This window comes from Bos taurus, chromosome 28, assembly GCF_002263795.3.
Source record: "Bos taurus isolate L1 Dominette 01449 registration number 42190680 breed Hereford chromosome 28, ARS-UCD2.0, whole genome shotgun sequence".
In the NCBI taxonomy this organism is placed as follows: domain Eukaryota; kingdom Metazoa; phylum Chordata; class Mammalia; order Artiodactyla; family Bovidae; genus Bos; species Bos taurus.
Window position 1 is genome coordinate 44,298,428 of NC_037355.1, and position 20,101 is coordinate 44,318,528.

Below are 20,101 nucleotides of genomic sequence, written 5' to 3' on the forward strand. Positions count from 1 at the left end.
GTTAAGAGCAGGTCAAAAAAGTATAAGATGGCAGGTGGAAAAATCTGGCAAATATTTTCTTGTTTAAACTTCCTGACAATATATCTGTTACAGCTTCCATAGCTGTGGGATTCTCAATTCTTCTGTTATAAAACTGACCCATTCTCCAGATCCCTGACAAGTTCAGTGGTTTGAAAGCTAAGTCATTTTAATTACTGTATGATGCACCCTTTATTAGAAGCATTGTGGTCTAGAGCGATGATACGATACTGACGACTTAAAAAATGCTCTTGAATGTGGCATATAAAGAAGAGGGTCCTGGGTAGAAAACTACCAGTGTCTGAGGACATGGTTTCCAGCTGAGCTGGAATCAACTGACCAGGTCAGGACTGACATTATAGAGATAATGTGGAAAGGTTCCCACAGGGCACTCCCTCAGGCAACCTGTTAATAGCTGAGGAAGTCCAGTCCTCCTGAAATGCTCAGATAAGCTTATAATAAAGGTCGGAGCAAACGGGATATCTCATTCAGAGTTTTGGGCAACATTTGAGGGACCGAGTTTCGAGATTATGGGGAGTAAAAGTTCATCAGATGAAGGGTCTTCAGAGCAATGGCAGAGAATTCACCAGTCCATGAATGGGTGTTGACTGCAGGCAGGCAGGGTTATTGATACTTTCCTTTTATAATTCCTACTGCTTCAGGGATGTGTGATTGCATTTGTCTTAAGAGTTTGAAGGTCTGGGTTGGAATGTCAGTAGTAAGGAGAATACACATATCCTCAAGTGTGGACTCTGCATTCTGCCTCACTTTGGTCTCTCTTTTCTACATTTCATGATGCACCATGATCATAGAATCAGAAGTGCTCTGGGGCAGCCCCAACTGTGATGCAGAGTTCTTATGAAAACTGGAAGGACTTGCCTGACAACTGTTGCCTTGCCCTACTTCAGAATTCTTACAAAAACTTGGCCCTCCAAAAATCAAGCCTTTCACCTCAACACCCAAAGGGAATCAGGATTCTTTATGAGGTACTTGGAATATGTGTGAGTCCATCACTTGTATTAACTGCCAGGGAGGCTACTGTATGGAAAAATACCTTTACCTGTATACACGTAGGTTTTAAGGTCATCAAGGATGGTTCTGTCAGTGGGAATTTTAAACCCAGCGACAGAGATATTTGAAAAGAGGATATGAGTCAAGGAATAGATGATAGTAGTTGAGAGAGTAAGAAGAAACAAAATGATAACTCAATAAATTTACTTTACAATTTAAAAAATAGAAGAAAGTGGATTGGTGACATGGTGATGATTTTCTTAAAACCGGAGAATTAGTTTATCACATAGAATTCATGTATCACTTCACAATTCCTTGTGCTTCTCTGATGTTTTGTCATGGGGAGAATGTTGAAAACCCTTAAATAGATGTGTTACATATATTTAAGATGTGTTCCCCTAAGCCTTAGCCTACCAAGGAGGACGTGGAAAACACAGGACACTGAATGTCACTGTGTCCCAACATCTTCCCTTGTGAAGTTTTAGCTTCTTAGAACAGTTACAGGCCCTTCTCATGAAAGTTCTCCCTGTACAATATATGCTCAGTCCCCGTATCCGTAGACTCCACATCTGCAAAGTCAGCCGACGTTGGATCGAAGATGTTTGAGAAGAAATGCCAGCGATTTCCCAAGAGCAAAGTTGAATTTGTCACAGCTATTTACACAACACTTACATTGTATTAGGTATCATAACTAATTTAGGGATGAGTTAAGGTATATGGAGGGGTGCATATAGACTGCATGCTATTACATATTATATAAAGAACTTGAGCATCTGTGGATTTTGATATCCGTAGAGGCCTGGAACTAACCCTCCATGGATACACAGGGACAGCTATATACATACTATCATTCCTGGATTACGGAGTAGAAGAAGCCTCTAAAACCTAGGGTAGATTTGTACATGTGTGTGGTCCATAAGAAAGAGTTTTGATAACCTGGTTAAATGCTAACGAAGTCATAATCCTGCCACCAGCTGACTGACAGTCTAGGGAAAACTGGTGTCCGTGGCGTGCTTTGTTGATGCCATCATGATGGCTTCAGGGGTGGTGATGCAGCATATCAGGGACGTACGTGAAGACCCGGGTTCTGTCTTTCCATCTGCTCTAGCATTAATGGGGTTTACTTCATCTCAAGGCAGACGTGTAGTTAGTTGTCGGCCTTCACGGCTGCACATGAAAGAGCGTGTTGGTTTCTCTGAGGATGAGAAGGTATTCCCCGGGTGCCTCCTGCAGATCTTACCTCCTGAGCCAGAAGAGGGTTCTTGCCAGTCCACCTACTCCAGGAACAAAATGCTGGGGTCAGCATCCTGAGATGGTAACTGGGGAGAGAGGAGTACTGAAGAGAATTGGGGCTCTGTTGAGGCTTCCCTGGTGGTTCAGACGGTAAAGCATCTGCCGGCAATGCGGGAGACCTGGGTTCGATTCCTGGGTCGGGATCCCCTGGAGAAGGAAGTGGCACCCCACTCCAGCACTCTTGCCTGGAAAATCCCATGGATGGAGGAGCCTGGTAGGCTACAGTCCATGGGGTCACAAAGAGTCAGACACGACTGAGCGACTTCACTTTGAGGAGGAAGAAGGGGAGGCAGGCTAATAATACTCGCTCTATTTATAATACTCATTTTATTTTAATGCTACTCTTTTGATGTCTGTTATGCCATAAGGTTTTTGAGTTGGAACTGTTTTTTTATGTGGCCATATCAGGTGTCTTTCTTTTTGTCTGAGTAGTGTAACTTCTGTTTTAAGATGACATAGTGAAGCCAAATTTCAAAATATCCGTCCTTTTAGACTTAAATATGTGAACAACAAATGTATAAAACATGAGCAGAAATATGCTAGCAGCAAATTCAAAGAACACAGCTGATGGTCAGTGAGAGAAATGAAACGTTTCCACAAATTCAGAGGGTTTGGCTCAGGGCCATTCTTAGCCTCTCACTGTGAAAAGCTCTATGAGAGAAAAGCATAGTGAGAAAATCCTGCAAAATCAGTCGGGCATAGTGGGAGCGTGGCTGAGGACAGGCAGTGCGTGCTGCAGGACTCTGGGGTCTCCAGGAGACTCCCCTGGGCGCTTCTCTCACGTGACCAGACAAGCAAACTGGAGATCAGTACTTTAGATGTTGAGGCTGGGCGAGGAGAAAAGAAAGAATGACACTATACCCTGGTGCCGGTTGTCTGCATCAGTAAGCCGGGAGTTAGCAGGACCCCGGACGGAAGGTAGCCTTGATAAAGTCAGTCTCTGGAGCACAGTAAGCGGAGGAAGGGGCACATGAGCCCAGGGTGACAGGGCTCCCTTATCTCACTCATGATTGGGGTGGGGTGTGCAGGGGGTTGTCAGGATTAGGAGGAAAGGGAGTGATTACAAAGGAACAACCGGATTCTGATGGGAATGAAATCTCACAAGGATTGCGGAAATTAGAGAATGTTAGACTACATCCCTGGAGAAGGCAGTGGCACCCCACTCCAGTACTCTTGCCTGGAAAATCCCATGGATGGAGGAGCCTGGTAGGCTGCAGTCCATGGGGTCGCTAAGAGTCGGACAAGACTCAGCGACTTCACTTTCCCTTTTCACTTTCATGCACTGTAGAAGGAAATGGCAACCCACCCCAGTGTTCTTGCCTGGAGAATCCCAGGGACGGGGGAGCCTGGTGGGCTGCCGTCTATGGGGTCATACAGAGTCGGACACGACTGAAATGACTTAGCAGCAGCAGCAGACTGCATCCCTGGGAGAAGAGAGCAGAGTGAGGCTGCTTGGAGCCCTAGCCCCAGCTGAGCTTTTTCCTTTATCACACTCCTGAACTTCCCTTCCACCCAGCACACCCACACAAAGCTGCTAGCAGCTGAGGATGTGGCTGGGAGGGAACGGGTTCACCAGCAGAAGTGCTCCACAGAACGTCCTGTGAAGAATGTCCTGAGCCAAGCAGAAGACATGGCCAGGCCCCTGCATTCACAGTAAGGCAAAGAGAAAGGCACAGTGTCTGAGGAAAAAAGATGCAGTCTGTTCTGGAAGAAATAATAATTGCCCTTCAAAAAAGAAGAGAATTTCTGCATGAGTTTTAAGAACCTGAGTTTCATAGCACATTGGCTCGGAAATGATGATGATAATAAAATAACAGAATGAGGTGGAAGGGGGAAAATGCGGAGCCAGGGAGACTCAGAGAGAACCAGTTTGCAGAACACACAGAAGCAATTAGGAATGGAATGGCCTTCCCTAGTGGCTCCGTGATAATCACTGAGTGACTAAAAACTACATCAACTACATCAACTCCTTATAGATCATTCTTTAGGGCTTCACTGGTGGCACGGTGGTGAAGAACCCACCTACCAATGCAGAAGACACGGGTTCAGTCCCTGGTCTGGGAAGATCCCCTGGAGAAGGTAGTGGAAACCCACTCCAGTATTCTTGCCTGGAGAACCCCACGGACAGAGGAGCCTGGTGGACTGTGGTCCATGGGGTCTCAAAGAGTCGGACATGACTTACTGACTAGACAACAACAGCAAAGGAACGGAGTAATCATGGCTGAAAAATTAACTGACTGACAGAGCGCAGTCTTGAGAAATTCAGTGAGTGCAGAAGGAAAAAAAAACAAAGATGGAAACAGGTGAAAATGAAGGTGTGGCCATTGGAGTCCCTGGAGACAGAGCTGAACTAGAAGTATGGGCCTTCAGTTTTTCTGTTCAAGTTCCTCTTGGAATTAGTTTTTTTTGTTGCAGAAAACTGACCACTTTAGACAGCACTCATTTGGAAATGTGTAAGCATTGACAAATGGCAAAAATGAATGTTCATGTTCTTTCTAGAAGAATACCAATGAGATGAAAGATTTATTTATAGCCTGAGAGACCAGGAAAATTCCCCTTTGAAGCAATTTGTTTCCTGGCAGTGATACTAAAAGCTCCCCTCCCCCACCACACGACGATTTTCTGGGCTTTGCAGGAACTGGTCTTTGTTAAATGTAAATCCTGACCTGCTGAGCTCAGGGCAAACTGCTTTTCCTACAACCAGAACCCGCTTTGTAGGACAGGTTCTATGGAAAAAAAATTTTGTGTGTGTGTTCTGTCAGACATCTGTGGTTAATCATTGACATTTTCTACACTAAAAAAAAATCTCTCAAGTAAGTCCGGGTGATAGGTTAGCTTGAAAGAACAGCAAACAAATCCACGAACGTTTACTTTAGTTGACCAGAATACTGAACTTCTGTGTCTTGAGTGTCACCAAGCATGGTTTAGAGTCCTTACACTATAAATTGCTGTGGGGAGTAGTGGATGGTAGAGCAGAAATTGGTTGCTGGAATGGACTTGTCATGAATTATTCATTCACTACCTAGTTCCTGGGAAATCAGCTGGAGGAAGTAGTTAGTCCAGGGGATCACAGGAGTGGCATGCCGCGGGCTCCAGCAAGCCCTCACAAGTCCGGCAGCAGGGACGGAGTGCTTCTGCTGGCAGCTGTGGGGCGGCAGCTGCTGTGCACCGCAGGCGGGACCAGGGAGCATGCTGCTGGCGGAGAGCTTCCCTGAGGACTCCCTGATGATGCTTGCCAGAGATGAAGCTTCAGGTAGGAGGACTGCCCTGCTCGCAGTAGCCGGATTTCTCATCCATCTTAGGGATGCCATTAGGCCTCATGGAACAAGTCTGCAGAGAACTGGAGTTGCGCCAAGGGTGCCTCATTGGTAAGGTCGCCAGCTAGACAGGCTTAGCAGTTTATTTCCACTTTTCAAGTATGTACTTTGTTTCTGACAGAACTGTTCCTTGAAATTGTGAGAAGTATTCTTGCTTCAAATACACATGTAAGTCTATAAGTTATAGTGTATTTTTTAATGCTATCTTCTACTCCTGGTGTAAAAAACATGGCTTTTTAAAAAAACACTGCTTTTTTATTGACTTAATATTGGTCATGTAATTTAAAATCATGGAACTATGGCTTTAGAAAATCATGAGAAAGACAACTTGGTTTATGATGTGAGTGACTGCAGCTGCAGGGTCCATTGTGTTTTCCAGAGGAAAAGCACCTTGGTCCTTTCTGCCGGAGCATTCATTCGGGGAAGGTCTTTTAGCTTCTCATAAGATGGAAAATGCATAAGAGATGGAACAGTGACAAAGGGCCTTTGTTCTGTCTGTTGGTATTATTGACTGTGTGTGTGTGTGTCTGCGTGCGTGCGCTGTCTCACTCTTGCGCTATCTTTCTCAGTAAGCCAGACATGTGATTTCATTTGCAGGGACGTTCTGATGTTGCCATTTGCGCGTCTGTCTTATTTTGTACGGATGGTCTGTCTGTCAACCTTGCTGAGGCTATCAAATGCTCTTGAGCTGGAGGGACAAAACTGGTAGAGATACAAAAAGTCAGTCTCCAGGAATCTGGGCCAAATGGGGTATATATATTTGATAATGAAATACTGTTTATAGTTTGAAACTCTTAAGTAAGCAAACATCCCTTAAACACATGCACTGAGAGCTCCTACACAAACAGAGAAGATCAGCAGTCTCCTTCTGCATCATTTCTTAAGCTCCACAAGAGAAAGGGATCTTTATTTTGTTCACTCATCATTCCCAAGGGCCTGGAACAGAGCAGGCACATAGTGGCTGATGAATGTGTTCCCTACGTGAGAACAGTCTATACTAAAGAATGCTTAGAATCATTCCTGCAAAGATGGTAGTACTCACAGTGTTACAATTTCTGTAACTTTTAAAGTGATAACTAGTATTTATTATTAATCATATCTATATGGATTGTAAACTGGCATAAAATTACACATGAATTTGAGTACATAATATTCTGAGCCAACAAAAAGAATAAACTGAAGCAACAGTTACTTACTCGAGAATTCTCAAAAACCCGGTATCAGGGAAACTGTTTTATAATAACTTTTATAAAAATGTAGTCTGAATTTTATTGATAAAGATTTTTCAGCTGACTTCAAGGATTTATGTATTTTTGGATATATAAAGAATTTTAAAATAGCAGGAATTAAAATTGTTCATTTTACTTTATATTCAAAAAATGAAAATTACTTAATGGAAAAATAGATTTGAAAAGGATTATTTTCGTCAATACATTATTAGGGATATAATCATGCCATGTTACATGTAACGTTTTAAAAGGTATTGAATTTATTTGTCTACGTCAGAGGCTTTTTAAAGTATAAACCTGTTTATTCATAACTTCTAGGGTAAGTTTAAGATACCAGTGTATGTGGTGCTGAGTGGAACTAAGCAGGGCAACTTATTCCTCATAGATAATACCACATTTGAGAGCTCCTTGTGCAATGAAAAGAAGTTATCTCTGTTAACCTCTCTCTCCTCCCCACTCCCACACAAACCCACTTTATAAAGAACAAAACTGAATCCAGAAAACCCAGATGAATGGCCCAAGAACAAATGCTTGGTTAGCTGATAGGGTTTTATGCTTGACAAACTCAGATTTTTTAGCTGCTTGTCACTTTGTTGTTGTCACAGTATACTTTAAAAAATGAGGCAGATAATCACAGTGTTATGAGTTTGGACTGTATGTCACTGAAGGCAACTATTTTGCGTTACTTATTGCATTAGTCTATTTGTTGAAATACTGTTTTAGAAATTGCAGGGTTTTCACCATATTTTTTTCTGAGTTAAAATTGTAATGACTAAATGTGCCCTAAATTTTATTTTAAATTTGAATTTTTTGGTAAAATGGTATTTTGTGCTGTTTTTGTTATTCCTTAAAACTGCCTAGGTTTTGCTTTTATTTTTCAGGTAGAGATTGTTGCCTAATTTTTCCAAATCCTTTTTACCAACTGTGTTAGTCTGCTTGGGCTGCCTTAATAAAACATTATGTGTATAGAGACAGAGAAGGATCTCTTGCTCTTTTCCTTCTCAAAGGGATAAGCAAAATGTGGTAAACCCAAACCATAGACTGTTACATACCTGCAAAAGAGGGTAAGGTAATCAATCAGCGAGCTTTGACAGCATTTTATCAAGTGAAAGACACCAGACAGAAAAGGCCACATTATGTTTTGCCTGACTCCATTTATGTAAAATCCAGAGATAGGAGGCGATAAGTGATTGTTATGGAGGGGCTTGAAAGAGAGGAGTGGGGTTTCATTTTAGGGGAATGAAAAATGTTTTAGAACTAGAGAGTGAAGGTGGTTGCTGCACGCTCCAGGTGTACTAAGTTTCACTGAATTGTGTCCTTTAGAATGGTTGATCGTTTTTCTGTGTGTTTCACCACATACAAAAAGAATGAAACGGATAAGATGAGCTTAAAAGCAGAAAAAATATTTCAGGAAAGGGTGAAATCATGATTCTTATGAACACATGTTAAGGAATTTATTATATTCATGTGATATGAAAGAACTAAGTTGATGCTTAAGCAGTTCAAAGAAAGAGTCAAAAGAGCATCAATTTATGTAAAGGAAATATTGAGATAATTTCAAATGGAGATAAAAACTGGTTTTTCCATGGGGGTGAGGGGTGGAAGTCAAAGTCACTCTCAGATAGGACATCTGTCAAGTATCTACAGTGTAGAAAGAATTGCACACAGCTCAATAGTTTTCAACTGAAACTCAACATTTTTTCCTTCTCTCTTTTGATAAAAAAATAAAACCTCATAGAAGAATTACTATTGATCAAAATTAAGATACTATTATATTTGGCCTAATGATTTATATATATATAGGCACAATAAAAGTGTTAATGTCTCTTACAGTCCTTCTTAAGTTTGTTTTACTCTAAGTTTTTCTAAGGAATATCAGACTGGATTTTTTAAAGCTTCATTAATTGTGGTCCTAACTGTAGGTAGCCAAGCCAAGAACTTGCTATCCAATTTCACCTACAGTACCTATAAAAATTTCTAATTTCTTGATATTTCACAAATATTTCAAGTTTTCTGGGTCTGCCAGCAAGTGGCTTTCCATTCTTATCTGTAAGGCTGGAAACCCTGTAAGCCAGTCTTCCCCAAAAGGCTTTGCATTCATGGCTCCAAGAATGTAACCTAAGTTCCTGAAATGTGCCTTGTCATATCTGATTGAATGAACACCATCCTCAAATGTGAGCTTGGTTGCAAACTCAGTGTTTCCAATTATGTCCTGGTAAGAAAGAAGACAGATTCTTATTGAAACCTATGCAGATAACTTTATGTCTACGAAAATAAGAATATGCAGTAAGAGTTTCTGAATTCTGGAGGGCTCAGACAGGAAGAATAAGATCATTGACAGGAGTTATTTTGTTTCAGTTTATGAAAGCAGAGTCTTTTGAATTGTGAGTTAAAGGAAAGAGAAAGGGCTTCCTTCTATATTTAGAAAATAGAACATTCAGACAATATCAAGAAAGCTTAAACAAGACTAACAATATTCCAGCAGTTCATTTAACCTTATTCGATTAATTCTTATTCCATTGACTCTTGATACGAGTTCTGGAAATCATGGCCTGGTCCACTGGTGTGGTCTCAGGGTTGTTTAAATGATGCTGTCAGAAGGCTGTGCTGAAAAGTACCTGGCAGAGTCCTTTGCAGTGAGCCTCTGACACAGCCATCTAGCCTGTAGCTGATTGCAGAGGGGCTTCAGGGAAACATCAGACTGAAATAAATAGAAAGTGTTTGTAGATGACAGAGACTTAAATGGCTCTGCTTACTCTGTTAGTGATCATTTTAAAAATGAAATATTTGATAGAATTTCTTTTAGAAAAATGTAACTGGCAGGGAAATTTGGTTATTTCTCTCACATGCAAAGCATGATAATTAAGTCAACCCCCCAGTTTTGGAGAAATAATTATAAACATAATTAACTCTGTGTTCAAAGAATGCAGTGAACAGTATATCTGGTTTATAAAAATGAGTGAGCATAAACTTTGCAGAGATAAAAATCTTGAGATATTATAATCCTTAGACATTAACATACCATGAATACAACACAGATTTATCAGGGCTGTCAAGTAAAGAGATTCAGTAAGCCTGGAATAGGTCCTAAACTTCCTGTATATTAATGAAACTCCATAGAAAGTGTTGGGAATCCCCAACTGAAAACCTTGGCCTAGATGATGCTAGATTCAAATATTTAAAGTAGTGACCAAGTTAACATTAAAAAAACAGAAATCATGTCTGACAACAACAGTATGATAGAGCATGAGTATATCTCGCTCACGAATCTCTTTTCACTCCTGACTTCTTATGGATTTCATCAGTAGTAACAAATCAAGTAAAACGAGTCTCAGTACCTCTCCCTTCATAGGATAGGGATACAAAAAAAGATACATTTTTATCATTTTTCAGGGCCCCTTGGGAAATCTCAAAGACAGGTTTAGGAGCAAAAGATATCATGAATTTTTTTTTTTATATTATATGAAAAAATTTTATTTTTTTAATATAAATTTATTTATTTTAATTGGAGGTTAATTTTTATTGTATTTTATTTTACATTTAGGATTTGATTTTGTGTAGACAAAACCCAGAGGTTTTCAGGAGATTTGAACATTTAAAAGAGAAATCAGATCATGGGTACTTGAAAAGCAATGACTACTCATTTTAAAATTGATGATAAACATTATCCACCACTGTGAGCTTAGTCGCTTTGCGATAATTAAAGGTTCTTCTGATACAGTTGATGGTCATATTAATAAGTGTGGTTTTTTTGATATTGCATAATACAATGTGTTAATCTTGGAGATTTGCATAATTCAGTGAGCCAGTAATTTCTAAATGGCCAGTGTGTGATGTTACAAAGTCATGCATGGTTAAGATATTGTTTCAAAGAAAGATGGAGCAGTTGATTTTACTGGAGTATTAAAAGTTCATTAATACCAGAGTCTGCATCCCAGGTGATTACTGAGTTTTTATGCAGTACAAAATAATACCATAGTTGTTTCATGGTTGTTAAAATGCATACTCCTTTTCTAACTTCATAACTGTATAACGCCAAAGAGTCTTCAGTCAAAACCATGTATCAGAGGAGATTGAATGTGCAAGTAGATTTGAGAATCCAGCTGTCTTCTATTAATTAGACAATAACAAGATTTATAAAAATGTAAAAACATGCTACTCTGCTAACTTTGTTTGGAAAAAATAGTTGGTTTTCATAGAAATGTTATTTAACTGGGTTTATTCTTAATTCTAAATGAATTAAGAGATACCTATTTTTTAAATCGTCCATTTTAATTTTGAATATAGTAAATATCCATAGGTGTAATCCACGTAAACAAAAGGTTTTTGGAGTTCTCAACAGTTTTTATGTTGTGAAGGAGTCCTGAGACTAACGGTGCTGCCGTCCCCCGGGCGTGTGCCATGGGGTGTGCGTGGCATATACTGCTGCACCTGCCGTCCCCCGGGCGTGTGCCATGGGGTGTGCGTGGCATATACTGCTGCACCTGCCGTCCCCCCGGGCGTGTGCCATGGGGTACGCGTGGCATATACTGCTGCACCTGCTATCCCCCCGGGCGTGTGCCATGGGGTGTGCGTGGCATATACTGCTGCACCTGCTATCCCCCCGGGCGTGTGCCATGGGGTGTGCGTGGCATATACTGCTGCACCTGCCGTCCCCCGGGTGTGTGCCATGGGGTACGCGTGGCATATACTGCTGCACCTGCCGTCCCCCGGGTGTGTGCCATGGGGTGTGCGTGGCATATACTGCTGCACCTGCCGTCCCCCCGGGCGTGTGCCATGGGGTGTGTGTGGCATATACTGCTGCACCCCTCGAGGGTGGAGCAGAGCGGGAGGCATGCTAGAGAACGGAATAGCAGCTGCATCAGGAAAGGAAAATGTGCTCCCAGAAAACATCAAGGGTGATATCTTTAGAACTGTCTTGCATATTTACCCTTAACTGCAAAATAGTTTGAGAAAGTGAGAACTTTTGATTCTGTTGCTGCTCAGAACAATGTTGGAGTTCTGCTGGAGATGATGGATTTTGGTTAGGTAGTTACCAGTGTCTTTTACACATAAACTGGGGTGTGTGTGTGTTTAATGACTTAACTGGTTGTGGTCAGAGTTTCAGGGAAGTTCTGTCATTTCACTTTTGTGCAGATTCCCCAAGACGTGCTTAGACGCCTCACTCCATGGTCTTCTTGTGAGCTCTCGGCTTCTTCCACGGTGTGTTTGGTCTCAGCAGGCTTGCGTCTTGGCTCTGCCCCAGGTCCATTTCATTGGAGTCACACATAGACTTGCAAAATCATTGACAGAACTGATTAAATTGGGAAATGTCCCATAGTTTTCAACAGAGATTCTCTTTATCTTAGTGATTTGGTAACTTCTTAACATTAACAGAACTTTGCTTTCTTATACCCTTAAACTGTTTTTCTCAAACTTGTTTATCAATCTGTTTCCTGACTGATTTATTTATTTGTATTAACTCAATTATGAGCTCACTGCCATCTTTTAAAGAGAAATTTACATTGTCAGGAGTCATGATTCACTTTTCTAAAAAATGAGTCAGATCCTATATGGATTATTCTGGCCCAGGATTTACAATCAAACTTGCATCTTAAAATGTGGCCTGGAGGCCAGGAGCCTGGAAGTCACCTGGGAGCCCATTAGAAACCCAGAATCTCAACTGTCCTCAGACCTAACAGTCTGCATTTTAGCAAGATCCCTGAGTAATTCAAACGTACCAAGTTTCGGAAGGACTGGTCTGAGAGAGGCAACAGATGAGAAGAGGAGCTGTGTTCCGAGGAGTTTTCTTGTTTAATGTAGAGAAAAAGAGCCCACGAAGAGAGGCAGAGCTGAGAGTCAGCTGGGAGGTGTGTGGTGTGGCATCCTTCTCTGAGGAGGGAGCAGGCAGTGAGGCTTTCCTCTGAACCTGGTGGTGCCCGCTGGGCAGTCACGGAATGTGCTAGAGGCTGTGTGAAGACAGCTTGCCAGGGTTCTGTCGCTTGGGCACTGAAGCTTAGTTTCAGCCTGAGCTGCAGCGAAACACTCTCTCTCTCTGTTATTCCTCATTCCAGTTCTTGATACTGGTGTTCGGTAAACTTTCCCTCTTCTCATCGGAAACCTGACGCTCTTTGACTGTAGGAGGGCCGGTGTCCCCGCTCTGCCCGCTGGTGCGCGCGCGCTTCCCTGCGTCGGTCTCCTCTTCCCTAGCTGTGCGCTCCTCATTGGAACGCTGCTTCAGGCGCTGCTGTGGCACTGCGGCCCCTGGTGCAGGCCTTGGAGCTGGCCTGGTTTCTGTCAGTGCCCTGTGCACGACACGGTGTTTGTATGTGGCAGTCGCGTAGTAGATAAATACGGAATGAATGAGAAACTGATGTGAATGAATCCTGGGACTTGCTTCCTTTCAGTTAGTCCAAATAAATGTAGCAATGTTTTAAAAAAACTACGGTCTACTGGAACTGAATTGTTAATTTCCTACCAAATAGTACAGAAGCAATACCAAATATTGAGGCTTTAAAACATCTGTATCTTCCGGGGCTCTGGGGCCTGTAGAATAATGAATTGTTCTAACAAGGAAAACAGGATAAAGTTTACATCATTAAGCTTATTTCTCAAGTTCATAAGGTAAAGAGCAACTTTTAGATCTCAATCTTGATTTATAATGTTACCTAGCTTAACAGCTAGGCTCTCCCCACTCAGTACCATTCCCTATGGAATGATGAATGTTGGGAAGGTCTAGGGCATGAATTTCTGCTGCTTGGAACTTCTCTGTAGATCTCCAGACGGTGTTAAACTGGCTATTTCTTGTAAGGTAGCAGGTAATTTGATAGCGGTTATAATTGGTTTTCTGTACAAATAATACAAAGCATATGGTATCTTTGTTTTAATTTAGTAGACTAAATTAAAATTTAGTAGTAAATCGCCAGCAGATGAGCCTTTAGGTTGGATTTGCAGCAGTGTCCTGTGTGTGTCGCCAGGGCGTTCTCGACTCATGAGTGAAACTTCCATGTTTGTAGATTCACCTTGCCTGTGGATTCTCATTTTCCAGAGAAATAGATATTGGTGATATATTGCCAACACCTTGAACATTCTTTATAATTTTATTCTTTTCCTTTACAGCTAGCTAAGTGATGAGCTTAAGCCCAAGAAACAGTCCATGAAACTAAACACTTAAGAACATTGTCATACTGTATTACTTTTAAGAGATATGAACTTCTATTTGTACTCAGATTTATAAAGTAAGGGAGAATATAATAAAATTATTCCCCAAATTACACAAACACATTGCTATAAAGACAAGACAATATTGCCAAAACATGTGCTGAGTGGCAGGCTACTTGGGAGGTCTTGAAACATTTCTTCATAATCACTTTAGTGATACCAAGTGTACAGAAGCAAACTGTATGAAAGTCAAAGCAATCTGTGACTTGATGGATTGAGGGGAAGGAGAAAATCAGAATTTTCTTGGTGGCCAGCTTTCTTGAAGGAGAGCCTTAGTGGAATGGAATCAACTCTTCCTCAAAGGAGTTTTTATATGATCCATCCGCTCCTTTGTACTTCCTTCTGATAAAAGAAGTCCGCCTCCGTCTCAGCATTTTGTGGTCTTTGCCGTGGGTATTGCCTGGCATGTGAACTGAATGGAGAATAGATAATCTTAAAAATACACATAAGATCGTCTCCATTTCTAGTAGTTTTCTTTTCTTTTTTTTTTAACTCATTTTATTTAGAGCAAGCCTGAGTGGATGCAGGAAAGTTACTGTATTATTTTTAAAAATCATATTTACATTTGGAACATTCTCTCTCTCTGGTTTTTTTTTTTTTTACAGTTTTATAGTGTGGAGTATTGCTGTATTCATATGCTAGGGATATCATAACAAAGTACCATAGACTGGATGGTTAAAAACAACAGGAATGTATTTTCTTATTGTTCTGGAAGTTTTAAGTCCAAGGTCAAGGTGTCAACAGGTTAGGTTTTTCTTGTGGACCTCTTTCCTTAATGCGTAGATACATGGCTGTCTTCTTCCTCTGTCTTCTGTGTTCGTATATCTGTGTCCTAATTTGCTTTTCTTATAGGGACACCAGTCATGTTGCTTTAGGGCCCACCCTAATGGCCTCATTTTAGTAGTTCCTTCTTTAAAGACTTCCATCTCCAAATGTAGTCACATTCTCAGTATTTAGAGTTAGGGCATCAACATAATTGGAGGTGGGTGGGGAGGTTTGAGATTGAGAGGCATTTGGTGGGGAAGAATTTGATAAAAGGACTGTGCAGCTTGAAGGTAGGGGAGTGTGAGAGGAAAGAGACCAGCAGGACCCCGTTGTCTCTACTCCAGGAGGAGTAGGCTTGAGGGAGTGGGTGTGAGCTGCGCCCCTGCAGGGCACTGGCGCTTTCCAGCCAGCCTTTGTGAGGGGCTTGGGCCTTGTTTTCTTTGTCCCTGTCCTACAGCAGCTCCTCACCGCATGGACCACATCACACACAACGGGGAACACAGTTCACCCCTCTGAACCTCCTCTTGAAGGCTTCTTAAGATACGTCTTGCCCTCGTATTTTACAGTTAGCTCAAAATTCCTGTCCTTTTCTTATTAATAAGTTCCTTTAGGGAAAGACTCTTGTTTTATTCATATTTGCCAAATTCTCCAGTGTCCAATAGCTGGCCCTGTACACAGTAGTTGGCGCACAGCAAATTCTAATTGAGGGAACAATGTGTTAGTAGAATCGTTAGGTTCAGTTACTTGTTAGCCCATTTTAATCAAAACTTGATGCCTTAGGTGAGGTAAACCTAAACCTATTTGGTTTTCTTGCAGAATGAGAAGACTTTGGGACATTCCATGAGTCATTCAAGCAACATTTCTAAGGTAGGGTGCCACTGAAATATGTTATTTTTATAGCCTGGGGTTTTTATATTCTTTTCTTTCATATTTATACCTGGTGTGTGTTTTATACTCTTTTGAAGACATAAAGATCTCAATACATGGCTTTAATCTGCTCTGGAACCGGGTTATATGTGAGGTATATAACAGTTATATTTTTCTAGGGAGGCAGTTCTGAGCATGTGTTTGAGGGGAGTGAGTAATAGGAGAAAACCCTATTTCTTCCAGTAGAAATCATTTACTTTCAGGTAAAAATTCTCAGCTATCAGAGAATCTGTCACCTCGATTAGGAATGCATTTGAGAGACAGTAACAACAGTTCTACTGACTTAAATAACCTTGGATGTATGTGGTTCTGATACAAGATGTCTGGAGGTGGATGCTTCGTGGCTGGTGTGTTGTTTCTCACAGATGTTGCCGGGGACCCAAGCTCTTTCTGCTTCCTGTGTGCCATCTTCCTTGGCACACTGTCATCCTCTTGTCTGACACCTGATGGTCTTGCGGTGGGAGCTGGACCTTAGCTGACACTCTAGCTGTGCAGTCTGTCAGCTGAGAGTGACCCTTTTCAGCCAGAAGGCACCAGCTTTCCCAGAAGCCCCACTCGGTTGCCTGACTTCTGCTTAGATCTCACTGCTGAGAACTGGATCACAGCTGGATGCCAGCGGGAACGTGGCTAGGAAAAGGAGGGCAGAGAGGGTGAATCAGCCAGCCAGCCCGATCACCTGTGGGATTGTCAGTTGGGTAGTCTGTCAGGAGTACATCGGATGCTTGGGGTGACCCCAGAGCCTACAGACAGCGTCTCCCGTGCCAGTGAGCTTGTTCACGTGCCCTGCTCACCTCTCAGCCCAGACACAGGCTCCGACCCCCCGTGTCCTGCAGGCGCGTCTGGGAAGGCTCCTGGCAAGGGTGGACCCTCTCCCAGGCTGGTCAGGTCGGCAGCGTGGGGAGACCCGGCCGCGCCGCAGGCCTCTCGTTCTTCAGAGTAGCCACATTATATGCCGCATGTCCTTCTATTCAGATCACTCTGTAGTATCCTTTGGAATTAAAAGTAGAATGTAGAATGTAGAACATCCTCTAAGACATTAATCGGTCTGTTCTTAGGCATGCTTGTGATCTAACCATGACATTCTGCCACTGAGTTTTGCATAAAAAGAAAATCCATAGTGCTTAGTGTGCCTGAACAATATTTACAGAGTGCTTCTTGGTTCATTGCTGACCTGTGTGTGTGTGTAAAGTCGCTCAGTCATGTCTGACTCTTTGTGACTCCATGGACTATAGCCCGCCAGGTTCCTCTGTCTGTGAGATTTTCCAGGCAAGAATACCAGAGTGGGTAGCAGTTTCATTCTCCAGGGGATCTTCCTGATCCAGGGATCAAACTCGCATCTCATTACGTCTCCTGTGTTGGCAAGCAGGTTGTTTACCACTGCGCCACCTAGGAAGCCTTCCCCCAGATCAGTGGGGGTGGCTTTAGCCCCCTCATATAAATGCCTTTCAGTGAATACTGTCTGCTGTCCCAGCCTCCTTTTCTTCCCTTTGCTGTTCCTTCAGCCAGGAATGCAGGAGCTGTAGAACCATGCAGTGGTGCATCGTTACTGTCAGAATAAAATGGCCAGTTTTGACCTATGACTTGTTGAAGGAGCTGTCCAAAATGTTTCTCTAGACACAACTCTGCAACAGTGTCTAGAGGAACATTTTATGGGCTTGACACAGACCTGGGGTGTGGGCCTTCTAAGCTACTTGGTGAGGGTTTTAGGGTAAGGTGAACAAAGGTTTACCAGCCATGTGACTTTGAGTAAGGATACTCCTCTGAACTTTAATTTTTTGAGGAGTAAAATTAGGATAATAATGCGACCTTCAGGCTTGTTGTGAGTCTTAGCGATAATGTTTGCCAGAAGCTGTGTGGCGGCTTCCTCAATGTTGTGAGTCAATAAATAAAGTGACTCTTGCTAAACTTGGTTCAACCCTGGAGACCTTCAGTTGATTGGATCAGGACAGTCTTCTTATTATTTCACTCCTGATTGAAGAATTGCAGGCAGGCTTTGTTTTATTGCATTTCAGTTTATTACACTTTTCAAATGTTGCATTTTTTATAAATTGAAGGTTTGTGGCAACCTTGCTTCGAGGCAGTCAATCAGCACCATTTTTCCAACAGCATTTGCTCACTTGTCTCTGTGTCACAGTTTGGTAATTCTCCAAATATTTCAAGCTTTTTCGTTACTATTATTGTATTTGTTATGGTGATCTGTGATTGGTGGTCTTTGATGTTACTACTGTGACTTGCTGAATCAAGCTCAGGTGATGGTTAGCATTTTTTAACAATAATGTATTTTTTAATTGAGGTATAGCTTCCCTGATAGCCCAGTTGGTAAAGAATCCACCTGCAATGCAGGAGACCCCGGTTCAGTTCCTGGGTCTGGAAGATCTGGAGAAGGGATAGGCTACCCACTCCAGTATTCTTGGGCTTCCCTTGTGGCTCAGATGGTAAAGAATCCGCCTGCAATGTGGGAGACCTGGGTTCCATTCCTGGGTTGGGAAGATCTCCTGGAGAAGGGAAAGGCTACCCGCTGCAGTGTACCGGCCTGGAGAATGCCATGGACTGTACAGTCTATGGGGTTGCAAAGAGTCAGACACCACTGAGCGACTTTAACTTTGTTTTTTAATTATAGTGTTACTTCAGAGTTAATGAAGAACTGTGAAAGCCCAAAGCTTTTTTTCCATAGTTCAGAAAGGAGATTTGGGCTTCTTGCATTTCAACAGCAGGAATTCCTGCACACTTCACTGGGATCAAAAGAAAACTTCAGGAGTGGGGAGTATTGTTTGCGCACACAGCTAACTTCGCAGTGATCTCAGCACGAAATTTTGTTGCAAAAGCTTCCTTAAGTATGTTGCTGCTGCTGCTAAGTCACTTCAGTCGTGTCCGACTCTGTGCAACCCCATAGACTGCAGCCCTCCAGGTTCCCCTATCCCTGGGATTCTCCAGGCAAGAACACTGGAGTGGGTTGCCATTTCCTTCTCCAATGCATGAAAGTGAAAAGTCAAAGTGAAGTTGCTCAGTCGTGTCTGACTCTTAGCGACCCCATGGACTGCAGCCCACCAAGCTCCTCCGTCCATGGGATTTTCCAGGCAAGAGTACTGGAGTGGGGTGCCAGTGCCTTCTCTGTAAGTATGTTAGGGATGAGCAAGTTAAATGGGGCTGAAGAACAGAGGGCGGGGCTGCTATGACACTTGCTTTTGAGAATGCAGCTCTTGCTTGTTCTGTTTATAAAACAAGCCTGTTATTTGAGGCTACTTTGAGGCCAAGACATGTAAAACTCCTGTCTTCAGTGTGGCAGATATACTTAAGCAGATGCTTCCTACCCTTGAACTAGAAGATACAAGGGGAGGTCAGTCTATGGACAGGTTATGCTACCTGAGGTTTTGTTTTTGTCAAGAGACGCTTCCTGCCGACTCGGCCTGTGCCCGGGTTTCAGGCTGGCCTGTGCTCATGTCAGTCAGTCACGTGCAGTCTGCGTTACACTCCGTTTAAAAAGCTTACAAAATGTTCTTCGTTATGTCGCCTAAACTCTTATTCTGTCAACCACCACTGGTGCTGATTCTGCCCTTTGTGAACTAGAGCTCTGACAGGCAGTGGGATTTGGGAGGCTTTGTGTTGGAGAGCAGGGAGGGCGTGAGGTGGGTCTCTGCTGTCGGAGTGATGGCAGCCTCTGACTGATGGCCATCACTCCTGGGTTACTTGGAGCGCGAGCTGGTTGGGGGATGTGCCCAGGTACTGACGTGGCCTTCCGGGGGACTCAGGTGGTCACAGAGGTTGCTCCTGGAAGGCCTGCCATGTAAGGGTGAGGTGACCTGACTCCCTGTCCAGGGGTATTGTACCATTACTGCCCCCCACCTGCAAGCTGTCTCATCACCTGGCATAAAGTACCCTCAACTGTCAGGTGTACAAGGAGGCCCAGTGTGGTGTTTAGGAGTATTACATGAGTTCAGATTTTGTCTGCACATAACTCTGTGCCAGACATTATGCTTTGAATGCTGAGCTAAACAGAGGAGAGAGGAATAAGCAGATATCCATAAAATACCTTTAGGCAGAATCATGAATGGGAAAGAAAAGGGGCTAAGGTACAAAATTATGAGGCACCAGAGTTCGAAGGGCTGCTCAGGGAAGGTGTGGCTGAGGAGGGGATGCTTACAACAGGACTTAAAGGGTTGAAAGGAGCTGGCCAGGATGGGGTTAAACTGTAGTAGAAAACTGGTTTGTCACCTCCTTGGGAAATCCAGTGCTTTAGGTAGAGATAAAAGGAAGGTATTTGCAGTCTTAGTCAGTAGGAGTGATGGCTCTCCTGGACATCCAGTTGTAGGCGCCTATAAACCCTGGGGCCGTGTTGGCTGG

The 20,101-nt window shown here is 42.7% G+C and overlaps 1 protein-coding gene and 1 long non-coding RNA gene across 11 annotated transcripts in view; one reads left to right on the forward strand and one right to left on the reverse strand.

The window, feature by feature from the left end:
- MARCHF8 (membrane associated ring-CH-type finger 8) overlaps positions 1 to 20,101 on the forward strand; it is a 111,104-nt gene that overhangs the window by 70,354 nt on the left and 20,649 nt on the right. For all 10 annotated transcript variants that reach the window (XM_059882585.1, XM_059882583.1, XM_059882584.1 and 7 more), the window contains 1 exon segment: positions 15,650 to 15,700. In XM_059882585.1, the coding sequence (XP_059738568.1) occupies positions 15,650 to 15,700 (51 nt within the window).
- LOC112444772 (uncharacterized) lies at positions 14,746 to 16,764 on the reverse strand. The gene is made up of 2 exons (XR_003033133.2): positions 16,552 to 16,764; positions 14,746 to 16,387 (listed from the first exon to the last, which is right to left on the reverse strand). It is a non-coding gene; the product is annotated as an uncharacterized lncRNA (long non-coding RNA).